This window comes from Lonchura striata, chromosome 7 (assembly GCF_046129695.1).
Source record: "Lonchura striata isolate bLonStr1 chromosome 7, bLonStr1.mat, whole genome shotgun sequence".
Classification (NCBI taxonomy): Eukaryota; Metazoa; Chordata; class Aves; order Passeriformes; family Estrildidae; genus Lonchura; species Lonchura striata.
This window is the reverse complement of record NC_134609.1, coordinates 17,688,521-17,714,643: the sequence shown is the minus strand read 5'-3', so window position 1 is coordinate 17,714,643 and position 26,123 is coordinate 17,688,521. Positions and strand designations below refer to the sequence as shown.

General features: G+C 34.9%; 1 protein-coding gene across 1 annotated transcript in view; it reads right to left on the bottom strand.

Moving 5' to 3' along the window:
- Positions 1-26,123, bottom strand: part of DNTT (DNA nucleotidylexotransferase) — an 82,329-nt gene that overhangs the window by 51,523 nt on the left and 4,683 nt on the right. The window contains exons 3-7 of the mRNA XM_031505260.2: positions 20,564-20,689; positions 10,465-10,635; positions 9,122-9,193; positions 6,349-6,472; positions 5,115-5,247 (exon numbers count right to left, since the gene is read on the bottom strand). Of these exons, the coding sequence (XP_031361120.2) occupies positions 5,115-5,247; positions 6,349-6,472; positions 9,122-9,193; positions 10,465-10,635; positions 20,564-20,689 (626 nt within the window). The remainder of the gene's footprint in view (positions 1-5,114; positions 5,248-6,348; positions 6,473-9,121; positions 9,194-10,464; positions 10,636-20,563; positions 20,690-26,123) is intronic.

The window sequence follows — 26,123 nt, the reverse complement described above, 5'->3', positions numbered from 1 at the left end:
CTGAGAACCTAAAAAAAAATTTGGTGTTATGTCAGGAATTCTAACCTCGTTGCAGAACATCTACAGCCTCCAAAAGAATACTCTTATTAGGAATATGCAGTACCAAAAGATCAAATAGAGCTTTTTATCAGTATCAGAACTTATGATCAGATGTTCTGTGATTTATCAAAAACTTCAGCCAGAAACCACACGACAAGCTCAATTAAATAAACCACAAAGTCTTGTGTATATTCCAAAGCTTGGAAAGCATAATATTCTTCAGACATTCAATCTCACAGTTATCCTTTATGAACTTGTGCCAGCACAGTTAGATAAATGTGATTCCACATGCCATATAGAAGTCTTATTTCTGAAATGAAGGTGCCACAATAACCTTGGTTATTTATCACTGCATGAACCTGTAAAACACTCTCAAAATATTTCTTTGTCTCAGCTATTTCATCTGATCTCCAAGATTGAAAGAAGAGATATCTTTAAATTATTTTCTTGGTACAGAAGAGAAAAGAGCAGAATCCTGTCCTGTGTCATTACTTTATGCATTCCTTTGCCTTGTAGGAAATGTCACTGCACACAGGAAAGAATTTTTTACGTTGTAATATACAAAAGTATGGCAGTGGTGCCTGAAAACACAGTCACCCTGTCCTTTGCTCTCTTCATTGCTCTTCTATTAATAATTCTTATCTACAAATGTTACAGAGTATCAGATCCTCATTTCTAAAAGATAATGTAAAATTCCAGCAAAGAGATAGTGATCTACACTCAGGTTCATGTTAGGACAGAATTAACAATAAGAGAGACTGGGAATAAAACTTCCCTGAAGACTGATACAGCATGGAAAAATTAACCTCCTACAAAGATTAAGAAAAGACAAGATACACTAGTTATTCTTCATGATGCAATGCCCAAGACACTTGAACAGCTTCTTAAGAACTACAATATGAAAAATTACCCAAAGCAAAGCCTCTCCTTCAGGAGAGTGAAAGTCTACCTCACTTTCTCTAAATGCTAAGGTAGGAGAAGCCAAGAAGAGTGTATCTAAGTAAAAATATTTGAGAAAGTGAGAAGTGAAATCATAACACTAAGAGGATCTCTAAATAATTAAAAAAAAAATAAGTACCTGTGGACGATATGTCAACCACAATCTCACATCATAGAGAAACAACTGTAGTGCTGCAGAGCTAACCAATATTGTGTTACATGGAGCACAATAAAACTGAACTCTAATTTGTAAATAATTTGTGAAACATATGGACAAGGTACACAGAAAACCACTCTGAAAATGCAGTTCATATAAAATATTATTATTACTGTACGTCATTCTTATTCCAGATCCTTTTTTAAACTTCTTCAGCCAAATTTGGAGGCTATATGTATATATATGTGGGTATATGTATTGACATATGAACATCCAGTAAAGAGACTGAAACTATAAACTACATATAGGATATAGTATTTCCTCCAGGTATTTCTGCTCTTATGAAACATTCAATTTAGTTCACATCATGGGGCAAAACCAAGTATCAGCAGCTAAATCAAGTTAGCTAAAACCCAGGATCTTACAGAATATCATAATGGTCCAGTGCATGGCAACCTTTTCTTGAAATTGCTATGAAGCCATATATTAATATGGAACTACAGGGAAAAAGGGAAAACTCCTTCATTTTCGCTGTCATGAAACTTACATTGAAGTTATTTTTCTACTTGTCATTACTAATGACCCTACAACAATGCTAATATTACTATTAATGGTATTAACATACTGCTAAAAGGAGTAAAATGTTCTGTAACATGCTATGATATCCACAAAATGAGATAATGCCATTACTACAGAAATGTCCTTAATTCTCTTGATGGAATAAAATTACTCTTTTAACATCCATGGCAAAAAAGTTGTCAGGTCCACAGTTTAACTCATTTAAAAGTGATAACGTACATTAGTCTAAACTACACTTCTCCCTTGGATATAGCTGGGACAAGTGCATTATTTATCAGGGATGTTGCTTATTAGAATAAATGGTTTCTTCTTCCCATCCCAGGGCCTCTGTTAATGTAGGAAGGGATACTTCACCCTCCAGGTCTTCTGTAATTTATGGGGTGCTATTGCCCACCTCAGAATTTGTCTTATTAGCTTAAATCTCAAAATAAGAAAGGCTGAGCACTGAAAATAATACTTTGCCAATTCAAACAGACTTTGCATGGCAGATTCAGGCTTTCTAATAATGTTGTCCATGGCATAATTTAAATTGCACATCAGCATCCTTGATTCTTCCTTCTCTACAGTCACCCTCTCTGGCACCTTACCTGAATAGAAAATGAAATACATTCCACATCATGTGGGTGTGATTTATTTTATAACTACAATTGCTCTATTTCTGTATTTCCATGCATTACAGTGTTGTAATTTCTGTTCCAAAATGACCCAGATAGGTGTTGGAAAAGGTTGAAAGAAATGCAAAAAGAAAAAGAAAATTCTCCCAACATCTCAATTGAAACTATACTCACTGAAACTCAAGAAATGTCAGCAGTTAGACAAGTGTTCCTGTAGGAAAGCAACGAGGGATGAACTTATCTAGATTTCATTAATGTATTAATTTCTGCCTCTGAATTATTTCAAATTTGAAAGATATGAAGGGTTGCCATCATGATTCGGTTTTTTTTACAAGACTAGAAAAAGAGGCTATATAAAAGACTAGAGGTGAAAGATAAATCAATCCAAAGAAAAGTCCATTAACAAAATTGCTGGGATTTAAAATAAAACAGAACAAATCCTATTAGTTACTTTACCTTTATACTGTACTTCTTCATTTTGATTTAAAGAATTTCTGCATCATCTGATTTCGTGACATTTCAGGAATTTAAAGGAAAATATCTAGTAACACAATAAATATATCCATCCATGTGTGTACATAATAGCTTTGGGGAAAATAATGTAACTTTCAGCTCTAATTAATCTCCATAGATGTAGATCACTATGGAAGTTCTGCTTGTTTTGATTCATCCCCTTCTCCTGCATAGTAAGGTTTATGAGAATCATGACTTTCAACTCTCCAATCAAAAATCTACAAGCAAACAATCAGCTGATAATTTTTTTCTAAGTTATGAAACAGGAATACAAAGCAAGGCAGATCTGGGTCCTGGAGAATCAGTGTATCATTCAGAGCAATCGTGAGCTATTTTTCCTCTAATATTAGCAGTGTACAGGGTGTAGAATGAGGGAATTGTTGAAATTATATAACTTGCCTATTTTATTAAAATAGTTATACACTGATGAAAGGAACAAAAATAATTTGGTAATTGAAAACTGTGAGCTACTAAGCTTACACAAACCTCTTGCTGAAGAGCATTTCCACTACAGGAGACAGGCAAAAAGCAATAGATGTAGTCAACCCTATTGCAACTCAGCAATTAAAATACAGGTGCCTGAAAGAGGTATCTCAATCCATCAAGTTATCTGGAAATTCTATACTACAGCATTTATTTTCCATGGGGTGGTAAAATATCATTTAGGACTATAATTGAAACCTATAGTTCAATATATTCTTATACAGTTAAAGGCATGTAATTAGTATACAGAATTACCCACTAGTAGGCATCAACAGATATCTAAATCATTTATCTTCTGCCTTGATATACCCATTTAGAAATACAAAAGCTTATTCTCAATAAAAAAAGAGAATGACTATCATATCACCCCACAATAATAAGCAAGACAAAAGGCTTATATTTGATTTGTGAGATTCAAATCTTGCAAATTATGCTACCAACAAAGCTCACAAATACATTATATTGGATGAAACTGGGATTTTTTAGTAAATAACCTGTAGGGCTCTGACCCATCTAGATGTATCAGTTACATCTGAGTAACCAATAACACAGGATCTCTGATTGGAAGAGTCTCTTCAAGACTCGCAGAATGAGGACACTTGAGGTTTTGAACATAAAATTTCATCTTGCACTTAAACCTCTGGTCAGGGTTCCTACTTAAGCCTAATGCTTCCTGTTGATCACACAGTTTTACAGAAATTATGTAGCTGGAATCCAATAACATTCCTACAATAAATATGGGACATACAAGGAATAATTATGAATATCGTGAAAAGGGACAAAGATGATAAAAATATTCAACACAATCACTGTATTCTAGAAATTATAAATTATATAAGATCTTAATTTATTACTGGACTGAGGCTAGGCTGACAATATTAAAAAACACAGGTGATACATTAATTAGTAATATTCTGTCTTTTGTTCTCATATCAGTTTTAGGCACATGAGAGTCACAGAATTGCAAGTTTTGAGTTCTACGAGAATAAGTATCTTTGAAAGATACTTTTGAATTTAAAATATAGTCAAAGTTTTACAAAGGATCAAATTCAGCAGCAAGGACTACATTTTTTTTTTAAGAGCATAATTTGTAGAACAAGGAGGACATAAGGGGAGACAGAGAATAGAGCAAGGAAAGCAGAGCTCCTGAAGATCATTCCCAGTCTCAGTACTATGAGATTGTGTGGCTGTAAGAAAGCTCTCAAGTAAGTGCTGAAAAATTTATTTTTCTGAACAACAGCTTTTGATTTGGTTTTGCAGGGCAAGACCAAAATTATTAGAAATAAAAATCAACCAGGAAAGGAGTTCCGAGATCATCCTGTTGATAAAGATGTTAGCATATATTTAATTTAGTCAGTGCTTTATAGTAATTTTAGTAACTGTTTATTCCAAGTATACTTCTAACTGTACAAACTCTGCCTCAGCACATTTCAAACTCATGTGACTAAGATCTTGTTAAATCACTCCTCCCAAAAAAACCAAACCCAGAATGCCTTAAGTCTGCTGTATCTTTCCTTCACCATGGCCTTACAATAGTTTCACTGTTGGGAATTCAGATCCAGTAAAACTAACCATCTGCAGCAACAAAAACAGGAACCTGGGACTGGCATAAAAATGCTCTCCTGTTTGAAAAAAAACCAAACAAACCAACAAACAAACCCACAAAAAACGTTGAAAACAAACTCTGATACTTTCCTACAAAGCTTCTTTGATTTTTTTCCAAGACACAAACATATTTTTTTAGTGCACCTGCATAAAACAGCCAAGTGACCTCATTTTTTTTCACTCACCTCCTGAAACCACCAGTTATAGTAACTAAAGCATCTGGTAGAAATGTACACACAGTATTCTTGACAATCAAGCTTACTGCATCTGCTTCTGCTTTAGACACACAGCTAACAAGGTCCTCATAGTAGAGAATCCCTGGAAATCAAAGGTGAAAAGTGTTGATCACTCCAGAGAAACATTAAAGTATACACAGAATTATTCAAGGCCCAAATCACAGGTGGTGGGGGCACAAGGGATCACAGGCCAGAGACAGCCTCTTTCTTCCCTCATCTTTGTCCCTAAGAGTTTATACATATTTTTGTCATTATAATTTGTTGTGTAATTTGTCAATACAGCAATTACAATAATTGCTCCACTTTCTCAGGACCTGAGTATTTATAAGTTACTCTGACTTCCCTACTAGCTCCCATCAATAGCATTTTTGAATGTACTGTTTCAAGAGGCAGTCTTCCCAAAGTTATGGTGTTCTACACAAGTACAGAGCCCAGAAGTATGTGAAATACCCCAGCTATCTTATTTCTGATCACAGAGCTTGTGTTGAAAGAGCCCAGTATGGCAGCTTGCTTCACATTTGAATATTGACATGTAAAAGAAAAAGGGACAAAGGAGCACAAATACAAGAAATCTGATCTAAAGGAGTCTGAGATGACAAATTCAATGCAAAAATAAAGGGACATTATTTTAATGTCATATTATGGGATATTTTTTCCTTAATGTAACTGATGTCTTTGTTTAAATTAGTTCATTCATTTAGGGAAGCAGTGCATACACACAAAATCCTTGGAGAAGGAATATTATTCATGTGACCATATGTAACATGTTAACCTTAAGATATGCTAGGACTGTAGAAAAAATTTTATAAGTACTTTATTACAAATCTAGATTTATCAGTAAACTAGGGCTGCCTTGAGGGAGGCAGATCTCCTCTGAAAAGTAGTTCTGGGCTTTCCCAATTTCATAATTTTTTCACAATCTATGCAATAATGAACCATTAATAGTTTTGTGTATAAGAGATTTCATTCGGTACCTGTGCAAGCAATTTAAAAATATGCATATTCCTATGTTTTGAATGATACCATTTTTAATTAGGAGCTCAACTGCTCCAAATATTTTCACCTAATAATTCAGCATTCACAAGACTGCAGCAAGAGAACAGATGTATACACGAGCTTTGCCTTCCCCTGTGAGTCTGTTATCAAGTTCTTAGAGCACAGTTTTTATGGCACCTCACCTTACCTGCTTTCTGCATTTTTGACAGCTTCAGGGTCTTTTCAACTTTTATCTCTTCCACAGTTCTCAAACCCATTCTGTACCACTTCTCAGATGTCTTCACTCCCACTCCAAAGACTGAAGTAAATTGCTTAAGTCAATAGAAAAATGTTTCAATGTTGTTTTCTAAAGGAGCAGTGAATTTATAATAAGTAGGCAACAATAAAGTTTCTCAAGGAAAGCAATGGGCAGAGTTAATCCTACACTGAAGATAAATAGTGTGATACAAACATATAAATTCAGTTTCCCTTCTTTGCATGACTACATTGAACAGAGAACTGGTTTTATACATGGACAGTTCTCATTAACATGAAATCTAAACAAAAATACAGCAGTAGTCCCAGCCCCTTTATGTAATTTACTAAAATCTACACATTTAACTATGGTTTGAAATAACAGTATTAATCTCTATTTTTACTCAATTTCTTAATAGATGTGCAAACAGCAACATTAGGTAGCTTGATTCCCTGACACTGACCAGATAGAATAAGAGATATCACAAGATTATCTCTATAATTTGACTGACATTATGGCTTTGTGCTATATGCACTACCAGCTCTCAAACCAAAAAAAAAGGAAAAAAAAAAAACAAGTAGCAAACAAAAAAGAAACACCAAAAACAAAGACCAAAACAACCAAAGAAACCCCAAACAAAAAAGGCCCAAAATAAAAAGGAAAACCCCACACACATATCCCCAAACAAAAAAATTGACACACAAAAAAAAACCCTAAAACACTCCAAAATCTACTCAGCTGTAAGCATTATTCACTGGATCACTATCCCAGATGAACACTGATATGAAAGCAAGAGGGAAAACTTTCATGCTTGCCTAAAGCACATTCTTTATGTTCAGTTTGTCAATGCTGTAGCTCTCCACCTTGCTTTGCACTTTTATGGAATTCAGTGAGTAGCTGTGTAAGACATTAATAACTAATTGCTCTTTTCCATTGAATCTACAACCTCTAAATTCCATACATTCTAAAGCAAGCCCCCTTTATTTTGTGTTTCTGTGAAGATATTAATTCCTTGAAAATAATTAAGATTTAAAAAATAAAAATTAAAATATTTGATAATATTAAATATTAAATGTCTTACATTTTGTATATATGTGAAATTACCTACTCATGTCTGAATCACAGGTGCTTATAATAGGATATGATCTTTTAAATACTTAGATTGTTATCTTTTAATGTTTTTGCTAGTGCTGAAATATTTTCAAAAGGGTCTTTTACTGGGTTTCAAATGATTCTAGGAGATTTAATTAATACTGAGACAAAGAACTAAAGAAAGAGGATTCTATGCACCCAAATTTTTAGGGGGAAAAAACCAAAATTGTGTTTTTTTCTCTCCAGACTTAGATTCATTGTTACTTAGCATGTTTTTAGATGCTAGAGATGCTGCCAGCAGTGTACACAAGTAACAGAGAGCACATTTCTTTTCAGCTGGTGAAGCCAATTACACAAACTCAATCTCTGCAGCACCCACTTATGTAAGAAAGCAAACTGACCCTGTCAGTTCATATCCCTACACCTAAAACATTGACTATAATTCAATTCAGTCATTTGATAACCATGGTCCTGGGGCCAGCAATGATCTTTTAAGTCATGATAAGTGAAGCAGCAGGTACCAGGACTATGCTAAACAGTAAAATGTAGGAATTCACTAATACAAGGTTCTTCTTAGAATCTCATAATAAAATTGGTGGGAACAACTGATTACAACTAATTTAGACAAAGTGCTGAGATGTATGCTCAGCTAAGAAGAGAGGCATCTAAATTTGTTTTATTTTGCATGTGAAACAAGGCATAAAGTGTATTTGAGATAATTTGTCTCCTGATAGGTTTTATTCTAATCTCCATGAGATTTTCTTAAACTCTGAAGTGTAAGGTTTAATAGCTGTTCCTCATCATGCTGTAATGCAATCATGCATTAATAAGCAAGTCTGCTTCTGGGATCCTTCTATACATGTGAATCTACACCTCTTTTTGAATATTGCTAGAAATGGCATCAACAGCTGTCTCTGAACACCCTTCCATACCTGTATTGTAAGTCAGAGAGAATGGAAGAGCCTTTGGACAGCTGAAGCAAAAGTGAGTGATGCCAGGGAGAATTTAACAGTCCCATTTGTTTGACTCAGTTTTAATTTTTCTAAAGACAGAAGGTATTTATGGAGATCAAAAATGCAGATAAAATTTTCTTTAAATGTTTGTTCATCTTACATGTTTCCAATGGAGAATTCAATAAATATTTCAGTAATGGGAACTGCAATATTTATGTGGTTTTCATTCCCTGCAACTATGAATTTGTGTGACTAAGATTCTGCAATGTACCTAGGGAAGAAACAGCTCCAGTCCTCCTGCCTCACACAAAAGAGCATTATAATAGATCTGAGTCATCTTCTTCACCCAGTATTTTCTTAATTCCAGAATAAAATAAAGTAGTTTTAAAATTACAAACAGCTGAGGCAGAAATGAAACCAACATCACATTAAACTTACAGCAAAGAGTAAGTTACATTACATCACTTAAGAGCAATTATGTATACATCACATTAATTAAAAATAGATATTCCACATTATTCCTTGTCCCTGTTTCTTGATGTGCCTTTCTTTTTTTCAAGACCTGTCTTTCTTTTTATTTGATATTGGTTGTCCCTTTTTAATAAATATGATGCCTTTGTCCAAGTTCTACTAAAGGGAGGCAAATTTTAAGCAGCAGCTACAAAACTCGAAAGAATTACCTTAAATGCCTTGTATCGCTCATCATTTAACACTTCTTTAACTCTAGAACTCTCTCCTTCTTCAATAATCTCCTAAACAAAAAAAAATATTACTTATAAAAAAAATTAAAAATTATTTATAAGATCTTACTACATTTATAAGATGTAGTGAAATAATCTAAAATCAAGTTTTATCAATCTTTATTAATCAATAAAAGAACCCCTAGCAAGCATATTGTTTTATTCCCTTAGGATCAAATTCTGCAACCCTTTTAAAGAAAGAAAATTACTGAAGGATGAAGGAGAAACTGGAACCACAGAATAAATTTCACAGTCCTTACTTACTCATAAATTTACTCAAGGATGAAGTAGAAACTGGGACCATAGAATATATTCCACAGTACTTATTTACTCATAAAGACACAGCCAGAAAGCAGTTATTTATTACAAGCTATCAATTACTTGTCCTGAAAATTAGATTTCATTATTGGTTGAGTTTTCTACTCTCAAAAATAAGACCATTGTAAGAACAAACACTACTTTTTCCTGGAGTGTACCTTTATGTTAGTCTTTCTCATGAAAATTAAAAACAAAACTGACAAAACAATCCCAAGAAACCATCCTATTTTCTGTGGGATCTTCATTGCAGTCCCAGCCCTCACACAGAAGGTACTAAAAGCACTCCAGAGGCTGCATTCTCAACTGCTGGATTGGGGCAAAAGAGGAGCCAGAGCAAAGCACAACACTCAGCAGTGACCCCTGAGCAGCACTCCGAGATGTGGGTCCTGAAAAGGTTAAGAACTAAAGAATAATGCAGGGAATACTCCAAGTTCCAGAAAGAATGGAGAGTTCATCCATCACCTGGATAAAAGGCTCTGCTATAACTATATATAACTTGCTATAACGTAGAAGGGTAAGATTTAACATTAAAGTGCTAAAATATTTACCACTTCCACAAAAAAGAGAATTTCTATTAAAGCATTCAGGTGAGTAAAGTGAAGTTGCCAAGGGCAGAAGTCACATGAACAAAACTATTAACAGTTAACCTGTTGCATCCAAATCAGAGTGAGCCCTTAGAAATTACATACAAATTGATACTGCTTTATTTATTCCCTTGTATTTATTCACTTGCAACCCTAATTCCTAAGAGTGGGGGTTCCATGACAGAGTCTTGTGTTATGAAAAAGGTTTCCAAATATCATTTCATTCTTTGTTTTTGTGTTAGAAGCATAGATACCACATTGCTATTACAGAAAATGCAGAAAGTTTGTACACACACACAGGCGTACCAGTGCTCGTCTCAGTGACCTGTAAATACTGATCTGTAAAAGAATCAATTGGCAGATAATTCACAAGTACATTACCTCAATGATATCTCTGACTTGGTCTCCCACACAGGGCAACCCTTGTATATCTTTCATACTGGTTACTGAAAATGGAAGAGATTTCAGCAAAGAAGCTGCCCTTAAAAATTCCAGGGAGAATATTTCATTTTCTTTGAACTCATAATTTTCAGCCATTACCTCAAAGGCATCCTGGGACAGGGGGAGGTAGAGAAAAAAAAAGTTAAAGTTTAATAATAGCTTAAAATATTCAGTATGCTCCTTAGAAAGGTTACTTTGTATGCTAATTCAATAATTACTTCTTTACACTACATTGAAAAGATAGAGTTCATTAAAAAAAAGCAGACCAATTTTCTAGCAACTTGAATTTTTCCAGGTATCAAAAAAATGGTATTTTAGAGCTAAGCTTGAAAAAACTTTTGTGAGATTTGCCTTCTGTATTCTCCGTGGATCTTATAAATCAGTGTCAAATAGTGCCATAATTTTTAGAATTATCCCCAATCATAATTAATCCAGCAGATCAGCATGTAACATCTGCATTTTCAGACACAACCAAAAAGCAATCTGTGGCAATACTAGAAACACCTTAATCTTTTTGAACATGTAGCCATGCTTCTACTTGGTAAGTTAGGGAACAAATTCTCCTGTTCTTCATCTTTCAGATGTATAACCTTGCAAATAGAAACACATTTTTTTTATAGCTCTTTAGCTATCCATGGTTTGGTTTATTTAACATTGCACTCAAAAATACCTCAAGAATGTCTATATAGTTGTTTTTTTCCTAAATGATCCATATGAGGTCTGTTTCCCTCCCAGAATATATTTTAAAATATTTATATTAATAGCAGAGAATTTTAGAAATTAAATGCAGGGAATAGACCACACAGTGGTGTAGAGGAATTTAGTTGGTGTTTGCCACTGTAGAGTATCAGCTTTTGAGAAGGAACCAATACTGCAAAATAATTTTGTGAATAACCTAAGAACTTATGATGGTTTTTATTTGATTAGCAGCTGGAAAAAAGTTCTGAGTGAAATCTTGCACAAATCTCAAAAACTTTCAAGAATGCAAAATTAATTGATTTCTTCAAAAATGCTTAAGAGTGCACCACTACTAGAAGAGAGTTCCCCTGTACAGAATATTTACCTAGAAGCCAGAGAAGTGGCTGTCAGTGTGCATCTGCCTGCAATTACCACTTCCCCAGAGCTGTAGGCCAAGTGCCTGCTCAGAAATGTTTCTGGAATAGATGGGAGTAAAATCAAGAGACAGCAAATGGCTTACCAGAGCAATGACTGCAGTGGAAAGCAGAAAGGAAAGAGAATAAGTGTCCTTTTCCTGCCCTCACTGTTCATGTTTAGTCTCAAATTTCATTTCATTTGTAATGAATATACAGTTTATATAGTTCAAACAAAAATAATTTTAGATTTTCCTTTGTGTGCTTTATATTGGAAGATGAAGGACAGTAAAACCCAGCAGGCCTTGTAGATCCTAAATGCTACATGTGTAATATCTCCAGGTGAATCTGTCCCAAGCCCACTAACTGACAGGATAGCAAATCCAGTGAAGTCGGTTCTTTATTATATCTGTGGAATAGAAAACAGCATCTATCACCCTACATTGAGTGAATACAGCCTCATTTAAACAACAACGAGATTTTACTTGAACTATCATCATTTAGATCACTAAATGGAACATGTCCTTAAAACTAAACATACCGTTCACAATGAACGTAGATTATTTACATATTGCATTTCATTGTTGGGTCAGTTCTATAAAACTAGAGTGACATGGTGAGTTTGTTTATATAATAAACATTTTACTCTCATTGAAACAAATTTTACTTTAAATCTTCAACAAAACATTGTCTTTTCTTACCCTATGATTTGCAAAACATTCCTCTTAACAAAACACAAAACAAAAATATGAGATCTCACTTGTTTTGACAGTATTTCCTTAGAAGGAAACAGGTACCATAGCTGAAAAAAAAACACTTCATTTCCCTTTTTTTTATTTAGCTGCACTAATATGTTAAAGTATATAAAAATATGGCTTGCTACAATTTTCTTTATTCTATATCACCAGTATAAATTCACTCCTTGGTCTCCCTAAGAATCAGTCACCTATTGTCTGTCTCACTCTAAGAATCCTTCCCTTAGCTGTATATTTATTTACCAGCTACTCAATAGTAAGGGCTGTGAAATTCCATTTTCATAACATTTCATGAAAGAGCTCAAGAGAAGGACAGCTGTTTAGCAACATGCCTGATCTGGAAGTTTCAACTATCATTTACATTCAGCTACCCCTTGGGTATAAAGAATCAAAAAGAGGAGAGATAATGCTCCTTTGAGGAAAAAAAAAAAAAAAAAACCAAAAAAAAAAAACCCACAAAAAAACAACAACCCACCAAACCCCAATCTATTAGAAAAATAATACACAAGCCTTAGCTTCCTAACATCTGTCTCTAAATATTTTGCAGTAGTAATTGTTGGATTTATTCAACTGTCCTTTTTTAATCCACATTTAAAATCTTTATTTAGTTGCCAGATTAACTTGTAAGTAATTACACACTTTTTGGTAAGACAGGCACATTACAGTTTCTATTTAGAAAGAGAACTAATGCAGAAAAAGGTGAAACTACCAGTTTGAGATAATCAGCAATATGAATTCATCCCAGTTTGTATATGGAAGAAAAGACACAGTACTGCAAAGCAAATGGGGAAATATATTTTACAAGTGGGATAACAGGACTCGGATGTTTCCTCTGCTGTGGGGCTTTCTGGACGCTCTCCCAAGATCTTACACTTGTTATTCTTCAAAGATTATTTTTTTTTACTATGGAATAGAATATGCTAATTGTTCCTTCAAGTGAGATTAACAGTTCAACTCACAAAATTAAGGTTACTTTTGATTTCTTCTTCTTTCTTTATAATTTGTACACCTAAGTAGTCAAGAAAGCACTGTTTGCCAATAAATTTCTTACTCCAGTTAATACTAAAACCATTAATCAGGGGCAGAGCTAAGAAGATATAATTGATACATTCTTGTTTAAATAGTCTATACTGATAAACATATCCAGAAAAGTGGTTCCCAAAAGCAGGTGCTCAGCAGCCTGTGTTAATAATGGCAGAGACTGGCAAAGCCATCTTCTTGTTTAGAGTGCTCAGAAAGTCCTGGGATGTTTTTTCTCACTCCCAAAAGGCAGCCTCTCACATGCACATCTGAAGTGTGCTATACTGAATAATCAGCCATTGTGGCAACTGTATCTGCATATCCCAGCACCAGCCCTGCTGCAGAGAGGTGTCGGTCCCTTCCCACTGCCAGGAGGGCAGTTCTCAGAAAAGCTGTGTCAGCTTCACCGTTGAAAAATATAATCACAAGAAGCATTTCACTCAGAGGCTGTTGATAGTCAGTGAGAAAATATAATCAAAGCATTCTTATTATTCTAGTTTACATTTTTCACTGTTTTCCTGCCTTTGTGAAGCTCATTAAGCTGTTTAAAATAAACAATTAAAGAGTATTGAATATTCATTATTCTCTGTGCAAAAAAAACACATTGCCTGCAAATGCTGCAACTAATTACAGATGTCTTTTAACATAAAACTACATTTAACATTCTTTTCAATAAAATATTTCTTTATTAAAAAAAAAAGACAGAAACTGGACTTGCTGTCTATCAAATTGTAGAGTTCATATTGAGTAATATTCTAGAGGGAAAAGCATATAAAACTCTAATATTATTTAATAAAAATCCACAATCTAATAGATCACTGGTGAAGTCACCTATGGTCATACAAAAGGGAAAGTTATTGACCATTTATTCTAAACTATTATATGTCTTACCTGAAACACCTCACCTTCACTTTATCAATCAGATCAATATTCAGATTACCTGTTTAAAAAGTACCAGTTTTAAAGGAAACTAAATTTCCATAGATTTTCAACACATGAGAATTTCATTATCTTCAGAGTACTCTGCAGGGTCTTCTCTAATTAAATATGCAACAGAGCTGGGCTACATTTCAGTTCTGCAGTTATTGAAAATTTTATATCTGTCTCTGAAATTGTGGAATGTTTGTTGGTGAGACTTGGAGTATGCAAAAATGTGAGTTTAAATTTACTTCCAGATTCCAGTGGGTCAGATCCAAAAGAAGACTGAGATTTTGCTGAATTGTGTTAAAAATAAGAAAGGTGACAGATGTAGAGAGGAATTCTGACTCTCATTTAACATCTGGTATTTAAGAACCAATAAATTAAAATATCATTAACAACACAAAGTTACCAGTAATCACTTTACATATGCAAAAAACACAAACTAAAATACTATGAATGCTCAAAATCACTCATGTGAAACCAACAAAAAGTGCAAGATTCTCAACTAATCTATGAGAATTATTCTCAGAAAAAAAAATAATAATCAGTAAGACCATGCTAGTTTCTATCTGCTGAACAGCTGACCCAGTAACATTCAGCGTGATTATCAGAGCACAAGTCATGCAGAAAAGCAAAACAAATTAATGGTCCCATGTGCTATTTCATACTATCCTGCTCAACAATAATGTCAGAGCTAGTCCATTGCTACTTGCAAAGCAGTCTTCAATAAACTCAGTTTAAGACTCTGCTGGAACAGAAATCATAAATATTTCACCAAAAAAAAAAAAAAAAAAATAAAAAAAATTTAAATCTGATCTGCTTTGTGAAGAATTTATTACAGCTTCATGGAGAGGGCACTTGTCTTACAGCCATGCTTACACTCTCGACTTTGCTGCCAGACCTTGGAAAGCTGCTCCACACCTCCCTACCATTGCTTCTCTTGGCATCTTCCATTCACTCTCTATTAGGACTGTGAGCACCCCAGGGCTTGAGTGCTTTCACAATGTGCTTGTACAGCATCTCTCATGAAAAAGGCTCCTAACTTACTTGAGTCTGCAAACATTACTGCAGCACAAATTTAAAAAAATATTAACATGCTATTGTACAAGAAAATTCAATCTGCCAAATAACTAAATAGCAAATTGTGCCTAAAAAACCCAAAAATCTTATATGGTATGTGTTTTAGAACCTGTTATATTCAAAACTGCAATTCGAGTTAATTTGCTTTCCCTATCAATCACTCTTTTCCACTTGTTTATTTAGTAGGAAGCAAACCCAAACAACAGGTCCTACTTCTCACTACATCAGCATCATCAGTGTTTGATGACCATTCAAAAGAAACCAAAGTTTTAGAATGCAGCTTTCATTCAAATAATTTTCCTCTCTTTCACCACTGTAAATGTCAACTTTGTATTTTGGTGGGAGGAGATATCTGACATGTGAATGACCTTTGTATAGGCTGAGAGAGAAAAGAAATACCTCCAGGAGCTTATTTCAAAAATAATTAAACAATTGAGACCAACCTGCAATATTGACTAAAGTGACTTCCAAATAAATGAAATTACCTCTTTTTGTTCAGTCTGATTTTTTTTTTTTTGTTTTGTTTTGTATCTGGACTGAAAAGCCCAGCATTTTCCCAAATCCAAAGATTCTATTATGTTATTTTACATCACCTAGAAAAACAAAGGAGCTGAGAAAGTAACAATAAAAGCTTAACGTGCATGATCTCAGGGTCCCTGCATAAACACTATTACAAGAAATAAATATATTAGTTCCAGTTGCTTCTCATAATAACAAACAATAACCAGTTCATTTCTCGAAACAGAGGAATTCATGAGAAGCTTTCATATTATTCCACATTATGTAAAAGGACACTATACAAATGTGAAGAAAGGTCTGCTAATACAGCACAGAAATGCAGTTAGAGTGTTAATCACATAACAGTGGCCTACATAATAGACACACTGTGTAATAAGAAATATAAAATAGAAAATGCATATTACATTTATTAATATGGTCAAAGAAAGCAACATAGACTTGCTATAGCATACAAATTTAAAACTGCTGAAGAGTGAAGATGTATTTATACTTTGCATTTTACAAAGCATCTTCCCATTTATATTAAAATTTTGAATACATATTTACTCCTTAGACTAAACAATTAATTAATTTTGAATATATATACACTTTGCACACATTCACATTATAATTCAGAGGTGAAGTCTACAGAATTTTACTGAAGAAAGCTGTGTCAGTGGGACACTACATGTTATTAAGAGTATCCATCCAGTTAGTGGTTTTCTACTACACAGCTCCCAAGTTCATTATAAAACTGAGGATCTTCTGAGGTATGTTTTGAAATTAAATAATAATAATAATAATAGCTTGAGCCATTGGCATAACTGATACATTCTTCTGTAGACACAAAAGGAGAAAGAAATATTTCTTTTTTCTTTTTCTCTAACATAGTGGAAAGGAAGCCAGGCATCTTTTCAATGCTAAACATCCACATTCTCATTACTGTGAGTAACAGTCAAAGCAAAGTAACATCCAGTAGCCTTAGCAATAAGCCTCAGAATCACAGAACCATTTGCCTCTGACTTAATTAGTTTTTTTCTGTAAGAATTAAATTGTATGCTCCTCACAGAAGAATGTCTTTCTGAATTTTATTGCAGTCTGATATTAGTATTCAAATCCAACAACCCCTCCCGGGCACAGCAGAATGACTCCTTTTATTTTAGCACAGGAAAACACAATGCAGCCTCCAAGTGTATATTTTTAGTGGGAGAGGGAAGATAGCTACAAATAAGCCAGAGAAGTATATTGGAATACTATATTCCATAATAACAGTAATATTTAAGACAAACATAAAGGAAACTTGCTAAGGTGCAGACTCTACTCAGAGGATCTGCTCTCTTGTTTTGCAGCTTTGCCCATCTGAGCAGCCACAGCTCACCTGTGAGTAGGGTGATGTGTTCAGGTGCATTCCTGGACCAGCCAGGTCAGCAAAGCCCATGGCAGGGGTCCCAGCTGCCTGCCCCAAGGCCAGGGGACACTGGGACCCAAGGACTGCACAGAGACAGAGTCTGAAGCAGCTGCATCTCTACCCCATCAACTGAACCACGTTTCCACTGCCTACTCCTTGGCATCTGACATTTAGTGTATTCTTCACACCACAAGCCTCACTACACAACAGCTCATAAAAGACTTGACTGGGACTTTCCCCATACTGAATGCAATAACAAAACCTTGACAGCTGCAATTTATGTCAGCCCTTCTGTAGCTTCTTACATGTGTAGAACTGGTTTGTTGTAACTTTCTGTAAGTTATTTTCTGGTTATTACAAGAGACAGGAAACATGAGACATTTGAACATATAAATAGCACCTAGTAGATTAAATCACCGCTTTTTCCTCATGAGCTGTCATCAAATATCTCTGCTACTTTTTTTTTAATAAGTAGTATTTCATGATGAAATATATGCAGAACAGGACTCAGGATTTAAAAGGATCACTAATTATCAATTTCTTCAGAAATCAAGTCCCCTAAAGTACCTCTCCCAGGAAACCAGGACATATAAATCCTGCTGCACCGACATTGCCTGCCTATTAGTGACTGTTCCAATGTAATTACTACACTTTCCTCAAACAACATTCCTGAAAGGGCAACTTGATACAACATATCAGGCCAAAGTCCAATAAAAGGAAGAATCCAAGAACTCATCGAAGAATGCATTAGCAAATAGGTTTGTACCCCTGTTATGGGCATGATCAGAAGACAAGCTAATCAAAGAAAACAGGAAATCTATAAGAAAAGGGAACCAACCTGACTCACAAAATACAGTTGTTATAACAAAATGCCACCATCAACACTTAACTCAAGATGGTTTGGACCCAATTTTCAGGGTGTATGGTATTGACCCAAGGAAAATCTGTCATTTAATGGTTGGCTGCCTACAGCATGCACAGGTGAATTATACCAATGCTTCAGTGCCTTTGCTAAGTGCTTGCACTGAGAAATCTGTTGGAATGCTTTTATTTGAGAACATGAATTAGAGGATTAATACAAGGCCAACAAAACAACAGCAAATCTAAAAATCAGGCTCCTGTGACATTAGGCAGACTAACTGGCAGCTCTCCAAGACATGGGCCAGTTCTGGCAGCCCATAAACTCCCAACCTTTCAGCTGTCGTTGCCTGCTATGGCTGTGAGGAATAAGAGCAACAGCCCTGAGGAGTTCTATTACAACTGTCACGATGCTGATTCTAGACAGACTCACTTAATATAAACTTATCCAGTTCCAGCTCCAGAAGCAAAACACAGCATGAATTCTGAGAAGTTACTCTCAAAGTATGTTGAAGATGAAAAACTGACACTTTTGTCACCACAAAACCCAGTGTCTACCCAGAAATGTTTGATACATAGGGTAACAGAAGGGAATCTCATTACTCCCATCACCAAACTTGCCCCACTTCTAATGTGTTCAGCTAAATTCACTTAACAAATACAAGCTGTACTTTGACATTAAGACTGCATTAAACCTGGAAGTAACTTAGGGACTGCCTCTGTGAAACACAGGTATAACAGAAACCACTCAAAGAATATGGTCTAAATGCTAATGACAATTAAATCAACAACTTTGTGCCTTCTGGGAGCAACCATTTTACTTTACCATTATCCATCACATTCCTTTTAATTTTTTACATTTAAAATGTCTGACAAAATGTTGTAATATAGAAAATTCATCAAAGAGCCAGGTCCCACATTCTACTATTTTCAGGAAGTGTAGGACTAAGACTTCCTATTTCTCCAAAAATTTGGTATTTTACATAATGTTTCAGTCATACTAGTTTAGTCTGACATTTTCCCCTACAGCAGCTTGTATTTGATATTTATAAACAGTGAAAAAGAACTGCTGTTTTCAAGAGGTTAAATGGTTACAATCACAGCCTTGTTTTTCTAGCAGGAGGTAGGGAAATGCAGCCATTTCAAAAGCAGTTATGGGAATATTGGTAACACTGGGATTGGAAGGGACCTCAGGAGGTCTCTAGTTCAACCTCAGGTTCAAAACAGGGTTAAAATTCAATTCCCATCATGTTGCTCAAAAACATGATATAAATATATAAACATTGTAAATGAGCAAACAGTTTAACCTACTTGACTACCACAAATAGTAACATATATTTAATACACTTGCTGATGATTTCAAAGCATAACTACAAGCCAAATTTTAGGTTGTTTAATTTTTAACTGTGCATTCCTAGATCAAGACATTTTTGAGTTCCTTGTAGATTTATCTTTAGTTCTGAATACCCAGAGGTTTTAGTATTTACTTTGTAAAGGGTTTATATTCACAAATAACTGGTATCTGCTGCTATTCTTTTTATATGAATCTTACAGATAATATTTTCCTGAAATATTTGTATGTATTTACAGGAATACACAAAGTAGAATCATAAAAATTATAAATAATAACAAAATACATAATAAAGCTTTAGAAAAATGAGGAAGTGTTTGGTGTTACAGTTGAAACACATATGTCACTATGCCAGATATTTTTAGACTGCACTATGTTAGAGTCTCTGAGAAATGTTTCCTTTTGAATAAGTGGCCACCGAGTATTTAGTGCCATTAGGCACAATAACTCCAGAGGAATTTACACCAGAGGACTCAAACCCTTCATACCCTCTGAAATGTGCAATTTTATGGTCATTAACTAGGATATATGACAGTCTCCAAGATTTAACTAGATAATTCAAAGGGGGGTTTGTGATGTTAAAGTAATTAACATGCAGTCTGTTTTCATAATTGCTCAGTTGTGAAAATCTGAAGTTTAGTACCATACTTTGAAGAACTGAACTGGGGCAAACCAAAAGGCAGCACAGCAACTTTGACTCACCTAAACCAAACTTTTGTTTATCATACTTCCAGCTCATCAACTAAGACCGTGATGAAAGGCTAAAAAACATTTCTGGAATGTTATTCTATAATTTGTTTTAAAAATTCATGTGTTTACAAGCTATTAATGTATTTAAAGATCCACTGTGTTATCTTTCAGCAATACTTGGAGGATGCAATTAAGCTTGCACTCAATTTTAATTTAAGTATGGCAGATTTATAACTTTTTAAACTGTTATTATGCTGCCTGTTTACTCATGAATTTGCTGAGGGTGCCACAGAAAGCAAGTACTGAGGTAAGTATTATAGTAATTATTCTAATTAAACTAGTTTTTATTTTATAGAATAAATATTACCGTGAATTTCTTGTTGTAGTTATTTAAAGTTGTCTTCCTCTGGCATGAATACTGAGATACTTTTGTTGCAATAAATGCTGGCATTTCCAATTCAGGTGTATTCAGAGGAGGAGATTGGGATTGCTCCTAAGAAGGGTAAAAAAAAGATTTAGTGACACACATGGCAAATAGCTTAAAAATACAAAAAAGTACATTTCATGAGCCCAAAATACAAACCTTTGAAGAGCAGGCAAGAAAATAATAATGCTCCTGTCATCCTCCTATGAAAAACAGGTGATTTCACATTGACTGGACTGACAGTACAGTTTATCTGGTTATTACTGGGATTTTTGATTTTCTGCAGTAAGTTCTTACAGGGAAATTTCAATGGCACTGCCATTTAAATTTAAAAAAAAAGGTCTTTCTAAATGATGTGTGTCTCTACTACTCTCACTACTGCAGTAAGGTTGAAAAACTACAAAACTTTAAGAGCAGATAAGCTCTAAAACACAGAACTTTCCAAGAAAACACTAGATTATTCAATATAAGATTAGGGATATTAGACCAAAGGGAAATGTTCAATTGACTTTTTCAGCCTGTAGCTAAATTGAGTAGTGGAGGAAATATTTTTGTATGAATTGGAAATCGAGTTTTCTCCCCTCTTGCAGGTTAAATGATAGAAAAATTTTTAATTTCAATTTAATTAATTCAGCTAAATGTTTCATTTTGGAGCCATTTTAGAGCGAAGGAAGCATTTATAAGCAGCTACAGAAGAGTAATCTCCATCCTTTATTCACCCAACAGCCAGCTGGTGATGTGGTTTCTCTCCCTTAGCCAATTCCCACAGATGCTGATCCAATCCGGACATCATTTTTACACATTCACCAAAGAAAGGAAAAGGAACCAGATGCCAAGACTTGAATGGGCATTTCCCAATCTCCATGCTCATTCACATTTCATCTAATTTTGCTCCATGCAAAATAGACCAAGGTCATACAGGTCTGTGGGCAACTCACCCCTGAAAGATGGGAATTCTCTTAAAAGGTGGGATCCAGAGTCATATCCCCATTGAGAAAAGAGAGTCCTGAGCACAAGTCCTCAACCTGTGAATATCCTGACTAGGAAGCACCTAGAGAAAGGCAAACTCACACTGATTTCCTGCTGCTTTATATATCCAGTCCTTCAATTCTTTCACCTTCTTTAATGTGCCAAATCTGAAATACTTCAGAAACACGAAGTACCTTCAGCAGTTCCCTGTATTTTTTGCTCTTGGTCCTTTTGCTTGAAAACTTTTGGCAGATGAGTCAAAAACCTATTGCATTGCACTATCCAAAAGCCATAGGGAAAGGGTTCAACAATTACAATTAAAAATGTCATGGAAATACATAAAAGAAATTTTCACACCAATAATGGAATGATGAGCTCTTTTTTCCCTGTATCAAATCACACAAAGTCTATCAAACCTATAAGCATGTGTATATCTTCATAACCACACCCCCAATTAAAATTTCATATAATTTCAATTTTGCCTTTGTATTTAATTCAAAGCAGTTAAATATCAGTATTCACATGTACACAAAAGGTATTTGCTTGCACAACTGAAGGAGTAGTGAATTATATGGTGGTTTTCTTAGCATACCCTTAAAGATAGAAAACAATTTTATGTGTAACACAAGTCTTGGGAATAACCAAAATGAGTTTCAATCATGACAGCAACACAACTCATTCACTTCTGCACACATTCATGAATTATGTTTTTAAATTGATTTTAAATCAGATAAACTATGATTGATTAGTGCTAATATACTTCTTGAAATGACAGTGCTAGCTGAAAAGACTGAACAAACAGAATGTTACTGAACAGAATATATAATAAGCTTTTACCTTCTCTAGGACACAGAGAAGGTTCTCACAGAGAACAAGAGCCCTACATGTAGCATCAGCTGGTACTGTGGAGGAGGGTAAGACTAATGCAGAAAATCTATGCATTTAAGAGTGTGATAGACTGAACATAAACATCCTATTCCTGCCTTAGTACAGATATTTGAAAATTTTCCTTAATCAGTAAGAGTTATGCATTTAGTTAACTGGACTTTGTATATAACAACAGAAGAAATTTTGGATAGACATTAACTGCAAAAACATCTGGGAAAAAATAATTACTACAGTCTGATTTGCAGGGAATATTATGATGCCTGCATGTGAACTATAGAAATGATCAGCAGCAGAACATGAGCAGAATTGATGCTGCTCAAACTGATATTTGGTGGGAAAACTAGATGGAAAGAAAATTGTTTGTACAGATTACAAGACAAACCTAAACTTCCATCAATCACAATTACAGTGTAGAACAAGGAATCCTGGAAACTCATTAGACCAAAAATAACTTCTACTATTGGGAAGAAAGAACTAAAGACAAGAGAAAAATGGAAAAATATAAGCATTCAAAATTCCTCTTTTTTGTTTTAGATAACTTTACATTAAAATGAATTTGCAGTACACTGCACAGGGGCAACCAGAGGAAAATATCCCAATGTGTAGGATAATTAATCACTAGAGCTAGTCAGAGTTCCTACCCCACATCCAGGCTGCAGTGAATGTCACTTGCTACTCTTTCACTGACATTTTCCACATGGCATAAGCAGGAGATACAGCCTTTACCACTAGCATTAATTTGTAAAGCAGGCAGACTTGGTTGCAGAATTAATATTGTGGGGGACTACTTTGCTCTTTGTCAAATTATTTTTTAACACACAAGAAGTATAATGACATAGGGAAATAACAGGGAGAAAATGAAGCAGCAGTGAATGAAGTGCACAGAGACAAGCAGCCAGCAGCTCTGTAAAGCCCAGGCTGCATTGACCAAGTAATAAAGTCCTCTGATAGCCAGCATTTTATGAAGAGAAGGCAGACAGTTTATAAGTTTCATTTTTATTTCCTGAGAAACTCAGGCTGTCAGTATGAAGGATTTCTTCCATTACTTACAGCCTCTCTCTTTCACAATGAAACAGAGTGAGATGCTCCAGAAAATGTTAAATATGTCTCCTGACACATGATAAGACAAAGGATCAAAAGATGGTACTTTCTTTCCCTAATGTGGAGAAAAATCCTTTCTTCAAATAAATAAATCTCTTTTCCTTTCTAGGAAAAAACAAACAAACAAACAAAAACCTAGTTAGCTAACAACTTCTGGGTTCTGACTGAGGAAAAGGCAGAAGAGATGCAGCCACAGTACAGTTCTTAAGGCTGCTGAGTATGTAGCAACCCTTATGGATCTCTTCCTCTCTTTTTACCTCTCTGAACAGCTCCCCTCTGCCTCTTTCTCTTCCATAACCCAGGAAACATCAGCACTTTCTAGCAATGTCCTTGTGCATCTATTAATGTCCATGTCCTGCTATTGTCAAGAGTACTCATCTGCTTGTGCTAGGAAAGGTGTCCCTGCACCAGGGCTGACCTTTGCCACAGAAATATTTTGCTTCCCTTTCAAAGCAGATATTTGGCTACCATATTTCCAAAGCTTATTAAACTAAATGATGGCTACTAACCTTAAAAATCAACTGTGACTGAATGAATCAATAATAATTCTGTCCATCTTAAATCTGGTCAACCAACCCTTTATTCTCTATAAATCACAGACATCAGAGCACCTCTTGGATCATTCACTACCACAGAAAGAAGTACTTTAATGACAATTTTAATTAGGGTGTTAGCTAATGGTCTGTAACTCTGACTTTATTCCCCTTGTTTTGCATGAAAAAGGGTATTTCTTTTTACTGATGCAGTAAAACAAATGTCCTGGATGAAGAATAACATTCCAAATAGCCTACTATAGGATCTGAAAGATGAAATCTTACTGCTATTGATATTAATGGGAATTTGACCACAAAACTATGTGGGGACAAGATTTCACCCAAAACATTCCCCCACTGCAATCCATTCCTTTTACTTCAAAACCCTAATGATCTAGCTTGAGTTCAAGGTTTGTTAATTCACTTTCATTTCACATTTTACAAGTCTGACATAACGAACCAAATTTGTCTTCAGCAAAATTCCAATTAAATTACATTATGTATGAGTTCGGTCTAGTACTTAAAAAGAAAATTAACCTTTACTTCAATCTTTCCTCATTTCTCAAGGCAGAAAAAAAATTAGCATGGTGACACTGCTAAAGAAAATTTTCTAAAATTCGCTACACCCCTAGAATTCTTGTTTTCTCCTTGTTTGCTTTACAAAATGTTTATTACCTCAGAGAAACTATATAATTAAGATTGGTTTTATAAGCTTTAAAAATATCAGCATGACTGTCACTAACTTCCTTATTGTACTCTGCATTTATTAGCATGAAATCTTTGTTTCAATAAAAACATAAGCTTTTACTTGCAGAGCCAGTCTCACAGTATGATTATGATCTCCTGACAGTACTTATATATTTTTCAGAAGTTTATGCTACACCAATATTCAAAAAGGAGTTATATAAAACTAAGGCAGTTTCATTGATGTAAAAAACCTCTCATTGACTTAAAGAAAAAAAAATTGGAGGAATTTTGAAGAAAGACAAAGGTGTTTCTAGCTTGGAAAAGAAAAAAAACGTATGAAAGCACATCTTCTGAGCTATCTGAAACTATAGGTCTGCTCATATTGCTGAAATTAAGAATGTACATAAAAGGTAGTTTGATTTATTTTTAATGCTGATGTGAAATTCTCAGGAAGGTTCACAGGATTTTGTTCATGGTTTTGATGCATTACTTGTTTAGAGAGCTTCTTTGCATTTCCTGTATTTATATTTTTATGGCCTGTAAGATAAAATAAAGCAGTAGCTACTAGTCTTCCTTTTGTATTTTTTTTGTATTTTTTCTTTTTATACTAATTTATTTCATCTATTCTCTCTCCACCAGAATCATTGAAAAATATTATAAATTTATTGCAAAAAATATATCCTTGGAGGGATTTCAAATATAAACAGACATTCTGTCGTCGAATCATGCTGAGTCTGAGAGCGACAGCTCCATCTGGTGTATTCACTTCCCCCTCCCCCCCAGTCCAAACTGTTATTAAACAGTGATTCTTGTATGTAAAAACCTAGAAAATATTTCTCGTAATGAAAATGGAATATGACTGGAAAAAATAATCAGGAGCTACAGTTTTTCTTGGGAAAGGATGGTATTTATGAATCATCTTTCTTAATCTAAATACCAAAATGAAGAAGCAGCAAACAGTGCAATGCTGCTGTTAAATATTCAGGCACTCAGTACCTCAGAGGAGGGCACGTGCTGCACATCCTGCCCTGGTCCCAGTGTGGTCACACAGAGCCTAATCCAGACTCTCAGGAATCAGAAGGAATCCCTCACTTTACTTCAGAGAGCTTTAGATCATTCTTGTATTTCTCTTGACATATAAAATGGATTTCTTTGCTGCTGCACATGAAAGCCGTCACCGTGAGGCTGGGGCAGCTGCAGAATGAGGTGCAGCTTCATCCAGCTGCAGTGCTGGGACTATTTCATGGCTCAGTGGCACAAGCTGGGCACAGCACACCTGGCATCCCCACCAAACCCCCACCACTCACAGTCTGCGCTGAGGTATT